This window comes from Propithecus coquereli, unplaced genomic scaffold (assembly GCF_000956105.1).
Source record: "Propithecus coquereli isolate 6110/MARCELLA unplaced genomic scaffold, Pcoq_1.0 Scaffold3, whole genome shotgun sequence".
NCBI lineage: Eukaryota > Metazoa > Chordata > Mammalia > Primates > Indriidae > Propithecus > Propithecus coquereli.
This window is the reverse complement of record NW_012148618.1, coordinates 13,972,188-13,995,451: the sequence shown is the minus strand read 5'-3', so window position 1 is coordinate 13,995,451 and position 23,264 is coordinate 13,972,188. Positions and strand designations below refer to the sequence as shown.

The 23,264-nt window shown below is 37.0% G+C and overlaps 1 protein-coding gene across 1 annotated transcript in view; it reads left to right on the top strand.

The window, feature by feature from the left end:
* Positions 1-23,264, top strand: part of UBR1 (ubiquitin protein ligase E3 component n-recognin 1) — a 129,605-nt gene that overhangs the window by 93,744 nt on the left and 12,597 nt on the right. Inside the window, exons 33-42 of the mRNA XM_012649137.1 lie at positions 1,000-1,093; positions 2,473-2,621; positions 3,827-3,882; positions 4,925-5,021; positions 9,067-9,134; positions 10,171-10,321; positions 14,974-15,061; positions 16,856-16,989; positions 19,769-19,877; positions 21,520-21,576. Of these exons, the coding sequence (XP_012504591.1) occupies positions 1,000-1,093; positions 2,473-2,621; positions 3,827-3,882; positions 4,925-5,021; positions 9,067-9,134; positions 10,171-10,321; positions 14,974-15,061; positions 16,856-16,989; positions 19,769-19,877; positions 21,520-21,576 (1,003 nt within the window). The remainder of the gene's footprint in view (positions 1-999; positions 1,094-2,472; positions 2,622-3,826; positions 3,883-4,924; positions 5,022-9,066; positions 9,135-10,170; positions 10,322-14,973; positions 15,062-16,855; positions 16,990-19,768; positions 19,878-21,519; positions 21,577-23,264) is intronic.

Below are 23,264 nucleotides of genomic sequence, written 5' to 3'. Positions count from 1 at the left end.
AAAAAAAAAAAAAAAAAAAAGAAAAAATACTGTATGAAATAAAAATAAACTACATGGGCTCAATAAATAGATGGGAAATGAGGAGGTGTTAGTGAATTTGAAATTAGATCAGTGGAAATTATTTAATCTGAAGAACAGAAAAGAGATGGAGGGGGAAAAAAAGAACATAGCCTTAGGAACCTATGGGACAATTTTTTTTAATCAAACATTTGTGTCATTGAACTCACAAAAAAGAAAGGAAAAAAGATGGTGCAGAAAAAATATTTGAAGAAATAACAGCTGAAAACTTCCCAAATTTGGTATTATAGAAGAAAAATTTATACATTTAAGAAGTTCAGTGAACCTCAAATGGACAAAGAAAACCACATTCAGACACATCATAACCAAACTGCTGAAAACAAGAGATTAAGAAAAAAGTCTTGAAAACAAGCTGAGAAAAACAATCCATTCCATATAGAGAAATTTGTCATTTTGGCCTATTCCCCATATAGGGGAATAACATTTCTAATTTGATGAGGAAGTGGAGCCAGAGAGAGGTTTAGTATCAGACAAGGTCTTAATAATAGTAAGTGGCGGAGCTGGGATTCAAACCCTAGTAGCTTGGCTCCAGATTCTTTACTCTTCTTCACTAATATTTGCTGCCTTACTAAGATAATACTTAGACAGTCATTAAACATGGACATACAGAGGGAGAATCACTGATGTGGAAAGATATTTATAATTTATTAGGTGAAAAAGCAGATGCAGAACAGTACTGTATTTTTAGAAATCTATATATGTAACACTTACAAGAACAGAAGAATATTACCTAAATGTTAACTGTGGTTATCTGGTTGGAGAAATTTCGGTTGATTGTTTATTGCTTATTAGCCTATTCTGAGTTTTCTAAAATGATCATATATAATTTTAAAAAGCTGGAAAAGTGTATGTCAGACTAAACCCATTCATGATTTTTCTTTCTTTCTTTTTCTTTCTTTCTTTTTTTTTTCAATTTATAAGGAGAAAACCCAACAATTCCTGTCTTGTTTAATCAAGGAATGGGAGATTCTACTTTTGAGTTCCATTCCATCCTGAATTTCGGAGTTCAGTCTTCGTAAGTATTTCAATAGTTAAGAGAAATTTGTAAATAGTTCTGAAAATAAGAGTGGAAAACAATCCTTCATTCTTTCCTTATTTCCTTCCCCCCTTAATTTGTAAAATTGTTTTTATCCCGTTTTTATCTTGTTTCTTTCTCTTGTTTCTTTGATTTGCATTAGTAAATTAAGTGGTTTGAGATGTTAAAGTAATATATTATTAGGGTGAACTATGCCTCTGAATAACCATTTTTGACCAACAAAAATGCCAATTCTATATGGTCCAACCTACCAGAATTTAAGAGACCTCATTTAAAATTACATCTAACTCGTTCCGTGACATTCTGAGAAGTCTCACCCCACTACCATTTTTTTTGTGTATGTAAAAATTAGGCCATGGCCTTCTAACCTACCTCATAAAGTTATTGGAGAGAGATTTAATATGAAGACACTTTGAAAAATATAATGTACCTGGATCAGGTATTATTATTTCAAGAATATGACCTACCTAGCGTACTTTCTCTAGTTATGGTCCTTGTTAATGTTATCTATCCCAAATACTTGTTACAGGCCAGGCGCGGTGGCTCACGCCTGTAATCCTAGCTCTCTGGGAGGCTGAGGCGGGCAGATTGTTTGAGCTCAGGAGTTCGAGACCAGCCTGAGCAAGAGCGAGACCCCGTCTCTACTAAAAATAGAAAGAAATTAATCGGACAACTAAAACTATATAGAAAAAAAAAATTAGCCGGGCATGGTGGCGCATGCTTGTAGTCGCAGCTACTCGGGAGGCTGAGACAGAAGGATTGCTTGAGCCCAGGAGTTTGAGGTTGCTGTAAGCTAGGCTGATGCCATGGCACTCTAGCCCAGGCAAAAGAGTGAGACTCTGTCTCAAAAAAAAAAATACTTGTTACAAATGGAAGTTCAGAAAATCAGAAATTATCACTCCAAGTACATGGTAATATCACACATACAGACAGCACAAACACATACACACACACTGCCATCAACACAAAAGTACTTCTTTGTCCCTTTTCCAAACACTGTAACTTGTTAGGTCACATCTGTTTCCTCTGAATAGTATTCCCCTGTCTAGTCTGTCCTTTAGTTTGGACTGGAACCCTTCTAGCTGTGATCGTTTTCCACATTTTTAACAGGAAGTGAAGTTATATGGGTTATTACCATTTTGTAAGGGGTATTTTTCTACCTTTAGGAAATACAGGTCTGCGTTTCTCATTTTTCCTTATTGAATAAATCTGCAGAGGCTCTATTCTCTAATTTGTCAAAGAGCATTTTACTTATGTCAAAAGGAATTAATTGTTAAATTGTTAGAAATCTAACTGGACTTCTCAGTAAGCAGTCCCTTTTACTAAAATCATTATACGAATTTTTCTTTTATTTTTAGGATTAAATATTCTAATAGCATCAAGGAAATGGTCATTCTCTTTGCCACAACAATTTATAGAATTGGACTGAAAGTGCCTCCTGATGAAACAGATCCTCGAATCCCCATGATGACCTGGAGTACATGTGCTTTCACTATCCAGGCAATTGGTAAAGCCTATAGGAAAACTGGTTTGGAGGTTTTGATGAAACAGAATTGATTGTTAATTTTAAAAATTATTCCTTTTTTTCCTTGATAGCCCAGAATAATTTTACTTGTTTGAGAATTAGTAGTATTTCAATATATTAGTGTGGCCTGATGCCATTTGGTCTGAAAATTTTTTTGTATAGATCTTTTGTTAAGTACAGTTGTAGCCATATGCAACATAAGTTAAAAATATGTTAAAGGGATAGCATGAAGTAAACTATAGTCAAGAAGCAGCAGATTTACAACACTAGACCTTTAACGTTAAAAAAGTGACAGTTTATTAGAAAGGAAATGAGAAGTTCAGTGCAGATAGAACTGAATCTTTTCATATATGGTTCTATGATCAAGTAATTGGATTCTATTTGATCAATATAGTATTGCGTTCACTATAGTGCTTTTTTCATTGAACAGTCATAATGTTCTACTTCATTCTTGGTACATAAGCAGCTAATTTATCTCATTCCCTATGGGAATGGTGTGACATGTACAGGATGTATCGTCATAGTATAATAGCTGAGGAATCAAAACAAAGGGTCCTTAATTACTGTCCATTCAAAGATGGAAAAAGAAAATAGGACATAAGCCTTCATGGATATATCTGCCACCAGGGATCAGTGAAAATAAGAGTAATTTAGCAATAAATACCCTTGACAAGGCAAAATATATTTCTAAATCCACAGTTTTGGTATTTTCATCTTTTTTTTTCCTATAATCTTTTCTAATTCTTTTAAAATTGTACCTAAGAGAGCAATAAAATTACTTGCATCTGCCTTAACATACTATTTTTAAACAAAATAGGTTATGATTATATGTAAAAATTACTTAAAATTTTTTTGCATAAAAGAGATCCTTTTTTTAAAATATCATACTCTATAATAAAAAAGATTCTAAAATGAGGAAAAACAAACCAGGCTGCTTTGTTTTTCCCAAGCATTCTTTATAGATTGCTGCAGGGACTTTAATATTTATCGTAGTACGTTTGCTTAATATTATCTCACTCAAAAATTGGAAAATTTTGGCACAGGCTTAAAACATGGGACTATGGAGGGGAAAAGTGCAAATCATCTGATCAAAAATATAATTAAAGAACATTTGATAAACAATAAGTACATTATACAATTGTAGCAGTATACAGGATTTATTATTTTTATGTTTTTCTTTATTTGAGAAAACCTATTGGGAGATGAAGGAAAACCGCTGTTTGGAGCACTTCAAAACAGGCAGGTATGTATACTCCAACAGGGTACATGTAACTCTTTTTTTTCTTTGTTTGTTTCCACAGTTAATTTATCAGTTTTTTAAAAATCTTGAGCTGAGTGCGGTGGTACCTGCCTGTAATCCCAGCTACGCAGGAGACTGAGGCAGGAGGATTGCTTAAGGCCAGGAGTTTGAGGCTGTAGAGTGCTATGATTATGCATATGAATAGCCACTGCACTCCAGCCTGCACAACAGTAAGACCCTGTCTCTTAAAAAAAAGTTTTTTTAATTCCTTTTTTGTAAAAATTAGCAGAATTCTGTATGGGGGGAAAATGGAACTGCTTCAGTCTCACAGGAAACTGAATGGCCAGTGTTGTGCACTTTACAGAGCTCACTCAATCTAGGAGGTTGAATGTAATTCACACAGAGATTTCAGGTGATACTTGATTACTTTTTCTTCCTTTCTTTGTTTATTGCAAATAAGAATACTAGTGTCTTCTATATTTTTCTCCCTCATATAACATTGTGTATTAATGCTTAACTCTAGATAAATCATCACACTGATTCAAGAATAAAACTAAGCTGTCCTTGATGGGCAGATCCTGACAATGCTAGAGGACTATACTCCTGCCTCAGGCCTAAGCCTCATAACGTAGGGGACCGTGGAAAACAATACTCAAGAAATGTGCTCAGTATCCCTGTGAAGACCAAAGGGGCAACGAAGGTTTCCCTAGACCACCCCCATCCTTGCCATTTCCCTCTTATTTTTTGACAGCTGGCACAAGGCACTTGTGCTCTACAATGTGCTCAGCTCTGGGGAAAATGAGTACTTAAATGGGAATTAAAATGATTATAGTTGTAATACCTCTTTGTCATGAGAAAATCTAGAAATTTAGTTTCAGTCATAAAACTTTTTATAGATATTAAGAATATTGTATTATTTGCAAAAATGTGAAGTATATAACAAGTGTGCAACTAATTCTGACAGACTAGAATTGGTTTTTACAGTGAATGACTTAGGTCTGTCATCTTTCCTTATCTTTTTATCTTCCCCTTTCTTACATTCTAGCATAATGGTCTGAAAGCATTAATGCAGTTTGCAATCGCACAGAGGGTTACCTGTCCTCAGATTCTGATACAGAAACATCTGGTTCGTCTCCTGTCAGGTAGAGTCTTCTCTAAATTATTATGTTATTATTTATATGTCTTTTTCCACTGCATTTCTAGCAGTGTATATTTCATTAGGGAACAACACACTGCACTAATTTTGAGCACTCACTAATAAAATATTGCTGCTTACAGCAGCCTTGCAAAAATAAATAAAACGCCTAGCTGTCCCTGTAATACTTGTAATCTTATTTTAAAAATCCGGTATTTTCCAAATATTTTCAATTTATGTTCCTTCTACCTACCTGGGTTATTAAGCCAATATCCACAATTACTAACATTATTGTATCCCCAATCTGGTTAGAAAAGGGAGCAATGGGGCCGGGCGCAGTGGCTCACGCCTGTAATCCTAGCATTCTGGGAGGCCGAGGCGGGTGGATTGTTTGAGCTCAGGAGTTCGAGACCAGCCTGAGCAAGAGCAAGACCCTGTCTCTACCAAAAATAGAAAGAAATTAATTGGACAGCTAAAAATATATAGAAAAAATTAGCCAGGCATGGTGGCACATGCCTGTAGTCCCAGCTACTCGGGAGGCTGAGGCAGTAGGATTGCTTAAGCCCAGGAGTTTGAGGTTGCTGTGAGCTAGCCTGACGCCATGACACTCTAGCCAGGGCAACAGAATGAGACTCTGTCTCAAAAAAAAAAAAAGAAAAGAAAAGGAAGCAATGATGTGAATAGATCATTTTAAAAAATATGTTTAATTTTGTTGGTGAGTCAAAGTCATGTAAAATAATAGAAATTGTAAGTGTGGTATTCTCAGAACTCAGACCCATGCCCTTTTCTTTGAGAGGCAGACTATAATACCTAGTTTTCTCAGATTCTCACAAGCTAGAAATTTACTAAGAGTTCATATGGCATTCTCAATTAATATAAAAATAAAAAGGATAAGCGGTTACATGGCAGTAGAATGATTTTGCTTTCATTTTGGTTATGTGCATTTTTATTTGGGCATTTGAAGTCTAGTATAAGAGCACCTCTGTACCCAACAGGTCAGCCTTAAAAAGGGCTATTTGTAAATCTATTTGTTCATAAGTCCAAAATGTCACTGGTAGGGGGGTTTCAGCTTCCTTCCCAGATATATTTCTACCAAATAAGAGAGTTATTCAGGTTTGTTAAGCCTTAAAAGCCAGGCATAGTCTTCTTCTGGCTGAACTAGCAGGCATTTTTTTTCCAACAAAACAGATCTTTTTTTACCTTGAAAATCTGTTGAGGCAGGTAAATTTCCTCCTTGTCAGTCCCCTACCAGCTTCTTAGGGAACTCTTCCTGAGCAGCTTTCTGCTCACTCTGTTGATGTGGGGATTCCACAGCTTCATCCAAGGCTGCAAGCCAAGTTTCATTAGAACTTTTACCATGCTTAGATTTTATGTTTTCAAATTAACTTCTAGCTATCTCCTGAATGGTCCTCATCCTAATAGAAATCTAATTTTGATGCTGTTCCCCTAGCCATACACTTAAAAGTTTTTCCTTTTTTCATTTTTTTCTCTTTGTTGTTCAGTTGCCTAGGCCCAAAACTTTCCATATGTTACATAAAGCTGTCTTTGTTCTCAAGACCTCTTCCTACTGTTGAGCAGTTTATTCCATTTGCATATTACTGTTTTTGTTTTTTAATTTTTTGATATCCTTTTCATTTGTCATAATTTAGGTACCTTGTTTTACTAATACTTCCAAATAGTCTCACTTCTTTTACACTTACCACACATTTGGGGTTTATAATGTTTAAAACACCTCAAAATAAACACCAAACAAGGAGATTAACATCCTAGATGGCCCAAACTAAAATGATAGTGTGTAATCTCTAGTTAGCAGTAACTGGTGGAATTGATGTGCTTTTGCTCTGTAATGTAGCTTTGTGCCTATATATGAAAGTTTTTCATATGAAAATTTATGAGCAGAAGCATCTTTATTTGTAAGGCATTAGGTCTATAAACTATATAATGAGATATAAGATACAGTCCCTGCCATTATAATGCTTTTGATTGAATTAAAGAAGCAGAACTACTGTAAAAACACACATTATAAAATAGCCAGATGTCACATGTGTGCCTCAAATATGTGCTTCAAAAATTGAGACGAGATCACTGTGGGGCTCTGCTGTTATCTCCTCCAACCTGGGGTAGGATTTGAATTGAACCTTGAAGGGAGGGCACATCATAGGCAGGTTGAGAAGATAAAGACAACATTCCAAGCATAGGACATATTTGAACAAAGATTGAGGAGATAGGAAAGTGTGTAGTATGTTCAAATAGACAAGTTTGATAGGAGTAGTGGCATCTATAGATAGAGAAGCATGAAGTTGTTTTGATAAAAATATAGGCTCTTACATGCCCCAAAGAGAAGTTTGAACTTTATTTTTTAGGGAATTTCTGAAAAGTTTTGGCAATGGTATTCTGAAGTTAATTTGATAGTGAATAGTTTGGATTGAAGGAAGGAAAATTAGAGGTAATACATGTATCTGGATGTAGTAGTTCAAGTAGTCTGTATTTCAGATTTTGAACTAAAATTAGTAATAGAAAGCTCAAAAGAAATAAGGAAAGTCCAGAATACAGAGCTATTTTCAACTGTTTTTAACTAGGTTAAGAAATTTACCTAAGTTGGGTGTGGTGCCTCACGCCTATAATCCTAGCACTCTGGGAGGCCAAGGCAGGAGGATTGCTTGAGATCAGGAGTTCGAGACCAGCCTGAACAAGAGTAAGACCCTGTCTCTACTAAAAATAGAAAGAAATTAGCCATGTACGGTGGGGCATACCTGTAGTCCCAGCTACTTGGGAGGTCGAGGCAGAAGGATCGCTTGAGCCTAGGAGTTTGAGGTTGCTGTGAGCAAGACTGAAGCCACTGCACTCTAGCCCAGGCAACAGAGAGAGACTCTGTCTCAAAAAAAAAGAAAATAAGAAATTGATCTACTCTGAAAAGAGTCTTCTCTCCCTCATTTTAAAAAGTAATAGCTTTCTTGGGATATAATTCAGTCCCTCATTTTTATATATACAAAACCACTTCTGTTGTCTTCTTGATTTCACTTCTTTGCCCCTTTTTCCTTGACTTCTGGATTTATTACTTTTCCTTAGAGATGGACCAAATTAGAAAGATGATAGCTTTTGAGCTGTCTGTAAACTATTTTCTAATTTTTTTCAGGAGGATCGTCTCCATCCTCATCTAACCCACCCGGCTTTGCATGTTCTCTCTACTCCCCGCCCCCAATTTGCTCACATATATGTATCATAGAACATATAGAAATGTGCAGTTGGGGGCAAAAAGTGATAGAGGGAACATTGTATAAAAGTAATTCTTCTTACTCAGGAAGTATTTCTTGAACAATCTCTATTTCCATTGTTCTAGTTCACTTACCCTTCAGTCCCCAACCCCCAGGCCATCGACAAATAGTGGTCTGTGGACTGTTAGGAACCAGGCCGCATAGCAGGAGGTGAGCCACTGGCCAGCAAGCGAAGCTTCATCGGTATTTACAGCCTCATCACTCACATCACTACATAAGCTTCACCTCCTGTCAGATCAGCAGTAGCATTAGATTCTCATAGGAGCACGAACCCTACTATAAACTACGCACGCAAGGGGTCTAGGTTGCGCAGTCCTTATGAGAATCTAATGCCTGATGACCTGAGGTGGAGCTGAGGCGGTGATGCTAGCACTGGGGAGCGGCTGCAAATACAGATTATCATTAGCAGAGAGGTTTGACCGCACAATAAATGTAATGCACTTGAATCATCCCGAAACCATCCCCCCACCCCCTGTCCGTGGAAAAATTGTCTTCCATGAAACCGGTCCCTGGTGCCAAAAAGGTCGGGGACAGCTGCACTTACCTTTTCCTCCTACATCTTATCTTTCAACCCTTAAATTGTGTCCAAGTTTCTAGGAACCTTTTCTCAGTTCAAATTGTCTTTCATTATCATTCCCATATCTTAAAGGTGTGATATACTAGTTTCTGTATTTTATAACCCTGTTATATGTTCATTTTAGATGTTTTTTGGTTGCATTTTATTTAACTATGTTTCTATCTACTAAATTATATAAACTTTTTGTTTGTTTGTTTCAGTTCTTCTTCCTAATCTAAAATCAGAAGATACACCATGCCTTCTATCTATAGATCTGTTTCATGTTTTGGTAAGTGTTCAGGAATATTTTTTAAGTCACTCAACTTTACAATTCTGTGTTTTTTCCTCATTCAAATTCATACTCTGTTCAAGACTGTACATTATTGGTGTTGAACCTATAAAGTTTGGTCTCTTCTGTCCATTTTGTTTACGAATAAGTATAGATTTGACAGAGACCGTCAAATTCACTTTAAAAATGAAAGCACATTTACTTTTTACTTTGTATTACTTTATATCTATTACTTTGTAATAGATCTTGTCTTAGTTGATATTAGTTGGTGTCTATACAAGCAAGGTTTTTCTAATTCCTATTATGTTTCCTCCTCCACCTCCACTGGGCTTTTTTTTAAATTTCTTTACCTTAGAAGCAGTGAATGACACTGAGCTGTCTTTAAGTTATAAGTGTTAATTATTTGGTGATAGGGATAGGCCACGGATGCGTCGAGGCTTCCCCAAAACAGCTACGAATGGGTGGCAGTTGTTTTGTGAGTTTCTTAGAGAGCTTTTCCATTCCTGTGATGATCTAATTTCTTCACACAAAGTTCTGTAGAGAAAGCAGTGGTGGGGCAGGGAGCATGGAGTTTATGGCATCCCATCCCTCATCTAGGCCTCTGCCCAGTGATTGTCAACCCTGACTGTCTTTTGGACTGTCCTGGGGAACTTTGAAAAGAATATAGGAAACTGTGTCCTACTCCCAAAGATTCTGATTTGGTTGGACTGAGGTGGGACCTGTGTGTCAGTGTTATTTTAAGAGCTCCCCAATGATTATATTATTGAATCTTCTGAACTATGCTGTTGAGAACCACTACCTAGACCTAGAATAAGTAGACCCAGCAAAGGGATCACCTATTTGGTGATGACCTTTGTCCTCCATTTATGATACATTATACTCCAAGATATTCTATTGAATAAGTAGGAAAAATATAGTGGTTATTTAAAAAAACTCACAAACACAGTGCACCATCTGGTGCCCTTCGCATTTAGTTGTGAGATTAATTTGTATCGGTCTTTTGTTGTTACCCATGATATCCATTTTTCTCTCATAGGTAGGTGCTGTGTTAGCATTCCCATCCTTGTATTGGGATGACGCTGTTGATCTGCAGCCTTCATCAGTTAGTTCTTCCTACAACCACCTTTATCTCTTCCATTTGATCACCATGGCACACATGCTTCAAATACTCCTCACAATAGACACAGGTAAAGCTTTCATCTGGGTATTGAATTTCTAGTTCTATGTTATATGTTTTGAATGATTAGTCATCTTTTTTTTATGGATGCTCTTTAAACAGGGAAAGGTAAAATAAGATGTGAAAGGGATAATTAGCTAAAACTATTTGATTCTCTAATTTTCAGTTGCTCTGCAGAGATGCAGGAAGACTACAAATTCTCAATTTATAGCTCTTTTGTATAAGGTATCCTATATGTATATATGTTTACATACATTCGTATTTGCTTATGTTTAAACCAAAAACTAAAAATAGTTACTTCTAATGAATGTGCTTTTTAAATATAGTTTTGATTTTAGAATAGTATAAATGTTTTGCTTAACTAAAAAAAAAAAATGGGGGAAAATAATTTTTAAAAATTGAAAAAACAACCAATGAAACTATATCAAGCATATCAAGAAACCGATTACTTCAAGTGACTTTAAAACAAAATATTTCAACTGTACTTCCCAGTGGGATATATTCAGACAACAGAAGACCTCCCTCCCTCACCAAAAAAAAAAAACCTAAATTGAATTTATATTAGTGATACTAGTGGTAACTAGTATGGTTATTTTGAAATTATTTTACATAGTTTTTAGGATAAACCAAAGACTGTAAATAATTATATTAATGTTATTGAGAATCAAGATTTTCAGTATAAGAAGGATGAGACATAAGAGTAAAATCAGAAAAGTTAAATAAAAATCCCAGCAAGTTATTTTGTGGATATCAGCAAACTGATTCTAAGGCTCATAGGAGAGGCAAAAGACGCAGAATGGCCAACTCCGTATTAAACAAGAATAACGTCAGAGGGCCGACGCTACCCAACCTCAAGACTAATATAAAGCTACAATAATAAAAATAGTGTCTTGTTGACAAAAGAATAGACAAATAGATCAGTGGAACAGAGTAGAGACCCTATAAGTAGACCCACATAAATAAAGTCAAAGGAGCAAAGACAATACAATGGAACAAAGATAGACTTTTCAACAAATGGTGCTGGAATAACTGGATATCCTCATGCAAGAAAATGAATCTAGACACGGACCTTAACACCCTTCACAAAAATTGAAACTCTTACATGATAATATGGCAGAAAACCTAGATGACCTTGCATATGGTGGTGACTTTTTAGATGTAAGACCAAAGGCATAATCCGTGAGAGAAATAATTGATAAGCTGGATTTCATTAAAATTAAAAACTTCTGCTCTGCAAAAGACAATGTGAAGAAAATGAGAAGATAAGCCAGAGACTGGGAGAAGGTGTTTGCAAAAGACACCTGATAAATAAGGATTATTATCCAAAATATAGAAAGAACTCTTAACATTCAACAATAAGAAAACAAATAACCCAGTTAAAAAATGAGCAAAAGGTCAGGTATGGTGGCTCATACCTGTAATCCTAGCACTTTGGGAGGCTGAGGCAGGAGGATTGCTTGAGGCCAGGAGATCAAGACCAGTCTGAGCAACACAGGGAAACCCTATCTCTACAAAAAATAGAAAAATCAGCCAGGTGTGGTGGTGTGACGGCACATACCTATGGTCCCAGCTACTTGGGAGTCTGAGGCAGGAGGATCCTTTGAGTTCAGGAGTTTGAGCTTGCATTGAGCTATGATGATGCCGCTGCACTCTAGCCCAGGCAAAAGAGTGAGACCCTGTCTCAAAAATAAATAAATAAATAAGTAAAGTAAGTCAGTTAGTCACAAAGGACACACAGAGGACACAAACAGACACCTCCCCTAAGAAGATATACAGATAGCAAGTGATCATATGGAAAGATGTTCAACATCTATGTGTCATTAGGGAATTGCAAATTACAACAACAATGACATGCCACTACATACCTATTAGAATGGCCAAAATTCAAAACACTGACAACACCAAGTGCTTGCAGTGCGGAGCAACAGGAACTCTTATTTTTTGTTGATGGGAGTGCAAAACAGTAGAGTGACTTTGGAAAACAGTTTGGCAATTTCTTACAAAACTAAATATATTCTTACCAGCAGTCATGCTCCTTGGTATCTACTCAAATGAATTGAAAACATATGTCCACACAAAAACTTGTACAAGGATACAGCCTTATTCCTAATTGCCATAATTCATAATTGTGAAAACTTGGAAGCAGCCAAGATGACCTTTAATAGGTGAATGGATAGGCCGGGTGCGGTGGCTCACGCCTGTAATCCTAGCACTCTGGGAGGCCGAGGTGGGCGGATTGTTTGAGCTCAGGAGTTCGAGACCAGCCTGAGCAAGAGTGAGACCCCGTCTCTACCAAAAAAGAAAGAAATTAATTGGACAGCTAAAAATATATAGAAAAAAAATTAGCCGGGCATGGTGGCACATGCCTGTAGTCCCACCTACTTGGGAGGCTGAGGCAGTAGGATTGCTTGAGCCCAGGAGTATGAGGTTGCTGTGAGCTAGGCTGACGCCACGGCACTCACTGTAGCCCGGGCAACAAAGTGAGACTCTGTCTCAAAAAAAAAAAAAAAATAGGTGAATGGATAAATAAATCATGGTATATCCAGACAATGAAATATTATTAAGTATTAAAAAGAAATGAGCTATCAAGCCATGAAAAGATAAAGAAAAAACTTAAATGCCTGTTACTAACTGAATGAAGGCAATCTGAAAAGGCTACATACAATATGAATCCAACTATATGACACTCTGGAGAAGGCAAAACTATGAAGACAGTAAAAAGATAAGTGGTCGTCAGGGGCTGGGAGAGGGATGAATAGGCATAGCACAGAGGATTTTTAAGACAGTGAAACGTTCTGTACAATTCTGCAATGGTGCATACATGTCATTGTACATTTGTCCAAACCCATAGAATGTACAACACCAAGAATGAGTCCTAATGCAAACTATGGATTTGGGGTGATAATGATATGGCAGTTGATTATAACAAATGTACTACTCCAGTGCTGGATGTTGATAGTGGGGGAAGTTGTACATTTATAGGAACAGAGGGTATATGAGAACCCTCTGTACTCTCTGCTCAATTTTACTGTAAACCTAAATTGCTCTAAAATAAAGTTTATTGATTAAAAATATCTTATTTCATGGGTGTATGCATTTGCAAACTCATCAGTTGGAGAACTTAATATTTGCCCATTTCATGACATGTAAAATTTACCTTGAACCAAAAAAAAAAAAAATCATATGCAAATATTGAACTCTAACATTTGAATTGAAAAAATCAATATGAACCTGTGATATGCTTTCTTCCATTTTTTAAAACATATTTCCTAAAGAGATCTTATTTGGAGAATGAAGAGGAATAGCAATATTCATTCTAGATAAGATAAAATTACTCAGGGCAATTTTAATTGTGACCTTTCAGATAAATTAATGCATAAACAAAAGCATTTTTAAAACAATAGAGCACTATTCAAATGTGCTATAACCATCCCTCACAGCAAACTGCAAAGTAGGCATTTTTATCTCCATTTTAATACAATAATACTACAATAATAAGCCACTTAAGTGGCTTACCAGAGTCTTACTGTAAGTGGCAGAGTTGGCAATTGTTAGAAAGGTTTAGGACGGTCCTTGTCAAGGATAGGTCAGTGGAGGAAAATGCCCTCACAAAGTTCTTTTTATGGGACTCTGAACATGAAGGCAGTACAGCCACCAACTTCCCTATTTCTAGAGGTTGAATTTCTACCTGCTGGCTGTTTCCTAGGAACCCAGAACAGAAAGATGACCACTAATTTATTACTCTGGTCATATTATAATGAAGTAAATATTAAACATGCATGTTTGGCAAGTAAATATTAAACATGCATGTTTAGTGATTCTTCCCTATTTGCTTCTTCAGCCTATGTACAGGTAAACAAAGTTTACCTAACAATTTTAATATTTAGAATCAACTATTGGCGGGGCACGGTGGCTCACGCCTGTAATCCTAGCACTTTGGGAGGCTGAGGCAGGAGGATTGCTTGAGGCCAGGAATTCAAGACCAGCCTAACCAAGAGCGAGACCCATCTCTACAAAAAATAGAAAAATTAGCTGGTATGGGCCTGGAGCCCCAGCTATTCAGGAGTCTGAGGCAGAAACATTGCTTGAGCCCAGGAGTTTGAGGTTGCAGTGAGCTATAGTGATGGCACTGAACCTTAACCCGGGCAACGCAGCAAGGCCCTGTCTCAAAAAAAAAAAAAAAAAAAAAGAGGCCGGGCGTGGTGGCTCACACCTGTAATCCTAGCACTCTGGGAGGCCGAGGCAGGTGGATTGTTTGAGCTCAGGAGTTCGAGACTAGCCTGAGCAAGAGCGAGACCCCGTCTCTACTAAAAATAGAAAGAAATTAACCGGACAACTAAAAATATGTAGAAAAAATTAGCCGGGCATGGTGGCGCATGCCTGTAGTCTCAGCTACTCGGGAGGCTGAGGCAGAAGGATTGCTTGAGCCCAGGAGTTAGAGGTTGCTGTGAGCTAGGCTGACGCCACGGCACTCTAGCCCAGGCAACACAGTGAGACTTTGTCAAAAAAAAAAAAAAAAAAATCAACTATTTAGATTGAGAACAAGGGAAAGAACTTCAGTTGTATTAACATTGTTCATTATCTTGGAACCATGAAATTGAGTTGTAATTTGTAAACTGAAAAGTAAATACATAAATTCATCTTGCAGAATTTCTTTTTTAGGCCTCCCCCTTGCTCAGGTTCAAGAAGACAGTGAAGAGGCTCGTTCTGCATCTTCTTTCTTTGCAGAAATTTCTCAATATACAAGTGGGTGAGTAGCAGTCCATTAGTCCAATCTGCTATTGTTTTAATAATTCCACATCTTGTTCAGTTCTTTGGCAGTATAACTTTTGAATCATTTTAACTCCAATTTTAAAAAATCAATTAAGGGCTTTTAGCATGTGACTTTGTTTGCTACAGGGTAGGCTTCCAGTGAAGAAAACTTAATTTGATGATTTTACCTTGAAGTAAAAGGTAGTAGGTTGGAATTACAGCTACACACTTATTTGTTTCTGAGTCTAAAACAAATTTGACACATCTCTACTCTTATAAACTGATTTTGGAACATAGGCAAAGGATGATAGAATTTTTAAAATTGACAATAATTAGAATTTAAATAAATGTAGAAAATAGGTTTATCCTTTTATAATGACCCATATAGTTGATGTGTTCAATGCACTTTAATTACACAATTTTAAGGCTGTTGTAAGTAATGTGTGAAATGTATTGACATTTATATTTTAATGTGTACATAACATACATATAATATGTACATATATTTTTGTATAATATATAATTACATACATTATACATATACACATAACTAATAATAATAAATATATGTGTAAATAGGAGTGCTCTGCTGAACTTCATCTGCTGCTAAGTTCCCCTCATTTTCATCTTACTCATCAGCCTTTTTATTTTTTTAAGTTAATAGACTTTCTTTTTTAGAGCCACTTGAGGTTTATAGAAAAATTGAGCAGAAAATGCTCCCTCCCCGCAACCAGTTTCCTCTATTATTAACATTTTGCATCAGGGTGGTACGTTTGTCATGAGTGTTGGACCAATCTTGGTATGTTATTATTAATTAAAATCCATAGTTTACTTCAGGTTTCACTCTTTGTGCTGTACCATTACAGTATCATACAGAGTAATTCCACAGCCCTATAAATCACCAGTCAATTTTAATACAAACATCAGGGAAGTATGAATTTTTTTCAGCTAAATCAGTTGCTGTGGTTAGTTATTGATAAATTTTTCTTTTCCACATTTCATTACAAAGGTTTTTAATCTCAAAAAAAACATGAAAGTTTTAGTAAGCTTTAAGTTTTATGTTGGAGAGTATACTTTTTTTCTTAAAGAGTGAAGTTTCTTTAAAGTAGATTTTTTGGTTGCCTTTTTATTTTTGTTTTGCTTTATTTTTGATCTCCACCTAAGGACATGAAGAGAGTAGTTTTGCCTTAGAAATCTACATAGTGGACCAAGTGCAGTGGCTCATGCCTATAATCCTAGCACTTTGGAAGACTGAGGAGTTTGAGACTAGCCTGAGCAACATAGTAAGACCTTGTCCCTACAAACGAATTTAAAAATTAGTTGGGCATGGTGATGTGCCTATAGTCCTAGTTACTCTGGAGGCTGAGGCAAGAGGATAGCTTGAGCCCAAGGGTTTAAGGTTGTAGTGAGCTATGATGATACCTCTGCACTCTAGCCCGAGCAACAGAATGATACCCTGTCTCAAGTGAATGAATGAGTGTCCTACTCAGTAGATACCTGTCTACTCAAATACAAAGAAATCTGCACTTGATTTGATCATTTGGTAGGTTCACAAGACAATATAAAAAAAGAAAAATATCTACATAGTCAAAGATGCAAGATTTGTGATTTTCTTTAGGAGATTTAAACACTGGAGCTATTAGCTAGTTAAATATTGTGTTTTAAATGTTTAAAAATTACATGGATAGTAAATCATTTAAAATGTTTATATTTTTGAAAGGGGATGTTTTAAAAATCTGGTGGTTTTAGTCTGATAAGTATTCTGTTCTGTTCTGGAATTATTGTCTCTTAGCTTCATTGGGTGTAGTATTCCTGGCTGGTATTTGTGGGTCTCCTTGAAGAATGGCATCACCCCTTTCCTTCGCTGTGCTGCGTTGTTTTTCCATTATTTACTTGGGGTAACTCCACCTGAAGAACTACTTACCAGTAAGTAGGAAAATGAAATCACAGAGTAGAAAATGGGAAACTTTTTTTGTTTTTACCTTTAAGATCAAGAATACAAAGTTAGAGCAGGCAAAACCACTTCTCCACTCCCCACCTCTTTCATCTGTGTTCACGCCAAACGTGTTCCCCTGCCCTGGTGTAGGTTAAAGGTGAGGTCAAAAATCAGATAAGCCTTATAATCTGCAAGACCTACTCTTGGCTCCTGCCTATGTATAGTTTATGTGCTTGAGCTTATAAAAGGCCTGCATGCAGAATATAATTGGATAGGATATACAAATAATTAGAAACTATACTGTACTATAATTAGAAATGGTTGTCTTTAGGGAAGAGAACTGTTTGTGTAAGTAGGAGGAAGACTTCATTGTATGCTTGGTTATTTGAATTTTGAACATATTTGACTATATTAAGGAATTAAAATGATGCTGGTAAAGGCCACTGGAACCAACCAAGGTCATATAAATTTAAGCACCAGGTTTATTTTCTTTCTCATTTACTTGCCTATAAATCTAGACCTAAGTAGAGGAAGCTTCCTGGTAGCTTTGTATGGGTAAAAATCAGAACATTTGTATGATTTTGGAAGAGTCATCAAAATTACTCAGAGATTCTTTCTTTTGTCCTTTATAGAATAAACTGACCAGGTTACCTTTACTGGCTGTCAGCTTCTTTATCTTGAACTCAGCTCAGTAGGGTTTATGTGATCTAGATTTGTCATGGTTCTATTAATCTATTTAGGTTATTAAGTATGAAATGTCCGATTTCCTTAAGTACTAAGTTTGACAGTTGGTATCTCTTACAGTTCTTGTTTTGACACTTCTTGTTTTATGTTTATTGTGAAGGTACATCCTAAATCTTTCAAACACATTTTTTGGCTTATGGTTATCCTTCAAATTTTTTTTTAGAGCAATTTTTGTGAAACCATGGATAGATCAAAAATTCAGGTTATTTTCCAGTATGAGTTCCATCATGGAACCAATGCACTACAGAGAGCTCGAAATATCAATGAAGTGTTTGGGAACTAATGAACACACAGTACATCCATGGTTTGAGAAGTTCCCTTCTGGTGATTTTAATCTTGAAAATGAGCCACGTGGGCAACCACAGACCAAGGTGGATAATGATGAGCTGAAAGCTATAGTGGAAGCGAATCCATCTCAGCCTATGCATGAATTAGCAGCAAGGTTTGACATTACTATTCCAACAATATTGGACCATTTTAAACAAGTGGGCAATGTAAAGAAGCTGGATAAATCTGCGTGAATTAAATGAGCATCAGAAGAGAAATTGTCTAGAAGCTTGCCTTTCTTTGCTGTCATGACATGAAGGCGAATCATTTCTATACTGTATTGTTACGTGTGATGAAAAATGGATTCTTGTTGACGATTGCAAGTGTTCGGCACAATGGTTGGATAAAGATCAAGTGCCAAAACAGTCCAAAACCAAATATTCATCAAAAAAACTAATGGTGTCTGGTGGTCCAGCACTGGTATTATTCACTAAAACTTCATGAAACGTGGTCCACCAATTACAGCAAATATCTGATGCAACCAACTGGATGAAATGATGAGGATGCTTGCAATTAAGCAGCCAAGATAGATCAATAGAGACAGGCCAATGCTCTTGCAAGACAAAAGCTCAAACACATGTTGTACAAACAATACTGCTCAAACTATTATACAGAGACTGGACTTAGAAACTCTCTGTCATCCACCATATTCACCAAACCTTGCAGCAACTGACTACCACATCTTCCAGGCTTTGGGCCACTTCTTGGAAGGAAAATTATTCAATTCTCAACAAGCTATGGAAAATGCCTTTCGAGATTTCATCGTTACTTGCTCTCTAGGCTTCTTCACTGCTGGCATAAACAAGCTGTTAAGATGGCAAAACTGTGTCGATAGTTTAGGCGCATACTTTGACTAATTGTACTGTTTCTTGTTTGAGATATAATAAACTGCACTTTTGATTTGAAATCAGACATTTCATATTTAATGTCCTTAATATAAAATAGGATGCCACTTTCCAAGTAGTTGCCAGTACAGATGTGCTGTTTGCACACACACAAGAATCACGTATTTATCTATCTAGTAAGTGCTACAGTACAGCAGTGAATAAAATAAAATTCCTTTATTGGGAGGAGACCAAACATAAACAAACAGATAAATATATATGTTAACAATATAATGTCATAGTGATAAATACTGCTAAGAAAAATAAAGCAGGTCATGGGAATAGAGAGTACTGGGGACAAAGTGGGGAGCTCTTTGAGATAGGTAGTCATGGGAGATTTCTCTGTGAGGAGACATTGAACAAAGAGCTACATAGATGGCATTGAGCTCAAGGAAGAGTATGCTTACACAGAAGAAATAATAAATCCAAAGGCTTTGCTTGGTGTAGTCAAAGAACAGCAAAGACGTGAGTAAGGCTGAAGCCTAATGAACGAGGAGGGCAGCAGTAGATGAGGTCCAAGACGCAGGCAGGGGCAGATCATGTAGGGCCTTCGGGCTGTGATAAGGACTTTGTATTTTATACTAAGTGTAATGGTTAGACATTGGAGCCATCTGATCAGGAGAGTGACTCTATCAGATTTATGTTTTAAAAGGATCATTGTGGATTATTTGCCACCCATGGTTTTATAGAGTACAAAATATACTCCATATATAAAGATTATAGAAATGAACATAAATGGTGAAGAAACTCTATTCAAACAGATTGACCAGGTAAGAATAATGAGCTTATTAAATGTGTTTTTATTCTCTTGCAGATTCCACAGAAGGAGAGTACAGTGCACTCTGTAGCTATCTGTCTTTACCTACAAATTTGTTCCTGCTCTTCCAGGAGTATTGGGATACTGTAAGGCCCTTGCTCCAGAGGTACTGTGGAGTAAAATGTCATTGTTGGGTTATTATACAGTTTGTAAATTTTAAATTACAATTACTTGCTAAGCTTTTAGATTGATTAGCATTGACTGAAGGGGAGCAAGAGTATAGGAGATTCCTAATTCATATTCATGTACTTAAGGTGTGGGGATAAAACCAGCAGCCGTAGGCAGCTAGAATTTCTGCTTGCTTTGCCATTACAACCATTCATTTTACTTATTTTCCGCATAGCTGGTTTCTCATCCCAGTTTTAAATGGGGGTCAGGGTGGGGGAGAGAATGTTGCCAGCGGACATAGAGTCTCAAAAAGAATCCACATTGCAGCTGTGTCCACAATAGGAGCACATCTGCATGGTAGCATGCATCTCAGGAGGGTGACTGAGGAGAGAAGGAAGGTAATTTGGTAGAGCAAAGATATATCAGTTAAACTTCGCAGAGAGAAATGTGTCTTTCTTTCAGAAAAACTTTCTGCACCATTATATACTGACCCTCCTGTTCATTGTCAACCTTCCTAACCTCTAATCTCCTTACCCTATCTTTGCCTGCACCATTTTCCATCATTTTTATAATCACTTCTCACTGTGTTACTCTTACCTGATTTCCCCCCCAGATTTCCTTTAGTTTCCATGCTTTTCTGTCTTTTTCTTTTTCCTTTTTCTTTAATCTTTTTCTCTTCATACCCAGGTCAGGATTTATGTGAATGTTGGCCTCTGTCTCCTGCCGCCCTTCTTGTGTGTTAGGTTCTCTGTGTTAGATTCTTTTCTTTGCTTCCTCATTTCTCATGTGGTATTCTGATCTGTAGTGTGATCAAAATGAATTGTTTTTAAAAAACCAATATTATGCTTTGTGTTGAGTACAATCATGGTAGGTTGCACTAATTTTGCTTTTATATTCTTGGAGTAGGTAAGATTTGAACTTGTTATCCTAGTTTAATGAAGTATTAAAAATTCAAACTTTGAAACAAAGTCCTTGCCTTTTGTACCATTCCTGGCCTGCTTTCCTCATAGTCTTACCTCATCTGTCTCTGCTCTGTATTGTAGGGAACTGACCCCTGCAGGCTCTCACTCCATAATCAGCTGGCTTCTGCCTAGGTTCAGCCAGTGGGAGGCACTGGCAGGATTTGGAGGCTGGGAAGAAAAGCCCAGCCTGAGTATTCAAGCCACCTCTCTCTGCCTTGCAGGGCATCTCTGGCAGTGGTTGCAGCTCTTCTCTGGCTCCAGTATCCTGCTGGTGACCCTAGACCCTGGGCTCCAATAATATCATTGGTTCCTTTTATTCTTCCAGCCTGGGGCACTGGTAATCTTTAGGCCCCCTTGCCTTTATGTCTCATGGTTGGCTTCTCAACCCCTCTATCACTTTTATTGCCACTGCCTGGGAAATTCCCTCTCCTTTAAATACTTAGACTGGTTTCTGTTTTTCTTTTAAGAACAACAAAAAAAAGAAATTAATAAGAGAGGGAAAAAATATGTAGACACAAAAAAGAAAGGGAGGAAAAAAGGGAATAGAAAAGGGGCCAGATGTAAGGTAAATATATAAGGGGAACACAGAAAGGACAGAAATAATTGGAGAGAATGGCTCATTCCAAATATGCTGAAGCTGGGTAATCTATTGGCTTTTTCTCTTGGCTTCACATACAGGTGGTGCACAGATCCTGCCTTACTAAACTGTTTGAAGCAAAAAAGCACCGTGGTCAGGTTGGTTTTACTACTTAATCCTTTTACCCCCATCCACAAATTGTGTTTCCTAAAGTAGTTGGTTTGCTGAGCATGCTTTCTAGTTTGCCATCTTCATTCTCACTCAGCATATTTCTATTAGGTCTTTGCCAGAAATCATATTTTTCACACAATTGTTTTTTCCTTGGAGTGGCTGTCCTTTGCCTCTTAAATTGCTAGAAACTCCTATCTCCTCTTTAGAGAATCTCCCTTCAGCTGGTGCATGCCTATCAAAAGGCAGAAGAGGGCTGGGTGTGGTGGCTCACGCCTGTAATTCCAGCACTTTGGGAGGCCAAGGTGGGAGGATTGCTTGAGGCCAGGAGTTCGAGACCAGCCTGGACAAAATAGTGAGACCCCCATCTCTACAAAACAATTTTTTTAAATTAGCCAGGTGTAGTGGCACATGCCAGTAGTCCCAGCTACTCAGGAGGCTGAGGAGGGAGGATTGCTTGAGCCCGGGAGTTCAAGACTATAGTGAGCTATGATCACACCACTGCACTCCAGCCCAGGCAACAGAGCAAGACCCTGTCTCTTATTTTAAAAAGAAAGAGGCAAAGAAGGAGGTGGCATCATAAAGCTGCTAGTAGTGTATTAAAATCAGAGGGCAGTGGTTTACAGTATTTCTATAAACCACTTTTTTTCTGAGAATAAAGCAAGCTATAAATAGAAGTATACCCCCCTTCCCTTTTTATGTTTATACTTAGAAACTACTCCAAAAAACTTTCTTCAGCTTTCCTATCTCCCTTAAGTTACAGCTCTGTAAAAATCCACCTCTTCTTTCAGTACCAGTTTAAATAACACCTCCATGAAGCCTGCCCTAATATATTCTCTCCCATATGTGTGCATGTATACCTGCCAGCACCCTGAATCACTAAACAGTAAACTCAGCAAGGGTAAGAACTGCATGTTCATCTTCTTTGTATCCCTACCAGGGCCTGGCTTGTATTGTGCACAGTGTCCAATGTTTATTCAGATCAAACTGCACCAATAAATTCCCAAGCAGAAGAATTGACCCCCAGCTTTCAATACCAGCACTATACCATTTTTCTATGGGTAGAGCAAACATTGTGAGACAATGTACATTTGCCTTCTTTTCTCATCTTTTCTCACCCCTTAAACTCCTTTCACCTCTACCATAAATGTGCACATGCTGCTTTCCCTTGTTACCTGACTTTAGTGCTTTAGCGATAACAGATCCAGCCCTTGTGCTCAGATGCAGCAGTATTTACATCGCCAAGAAAAGAAGGATCTTGGAGTAGAGAGAAAATAAAATTTTAAGATATGAGTACATATTTTTGGACTCTTAATCTCACACAATTTTTCCTTTATTTCAAGTCACCTTTTAGACATCTACTATTTCCCCAGCATGGTACTAAAATACTGTGAGAAATTTAAAAGAGGTAGCACATACCTCTCTTTTTTGGTCATGAGTAATTTACAATATAGTTATGAACATAAAACTCAAGATACTATAACATAAAGTATAATAATGTATGGAATATACCATTAATGCTATAGAAGTATCAAGAGGAAAAGATTCTTAATGAAGCCAGATTGGTATTAGAGGAGATAAGTTTTAGCCGAATATAGAAAGAATTATAGAATTTAAGCCGGGCACAATGGTGCACACCTATAGTCCTACCTACTCGGGAGGTTGAGGCGGAAGGATC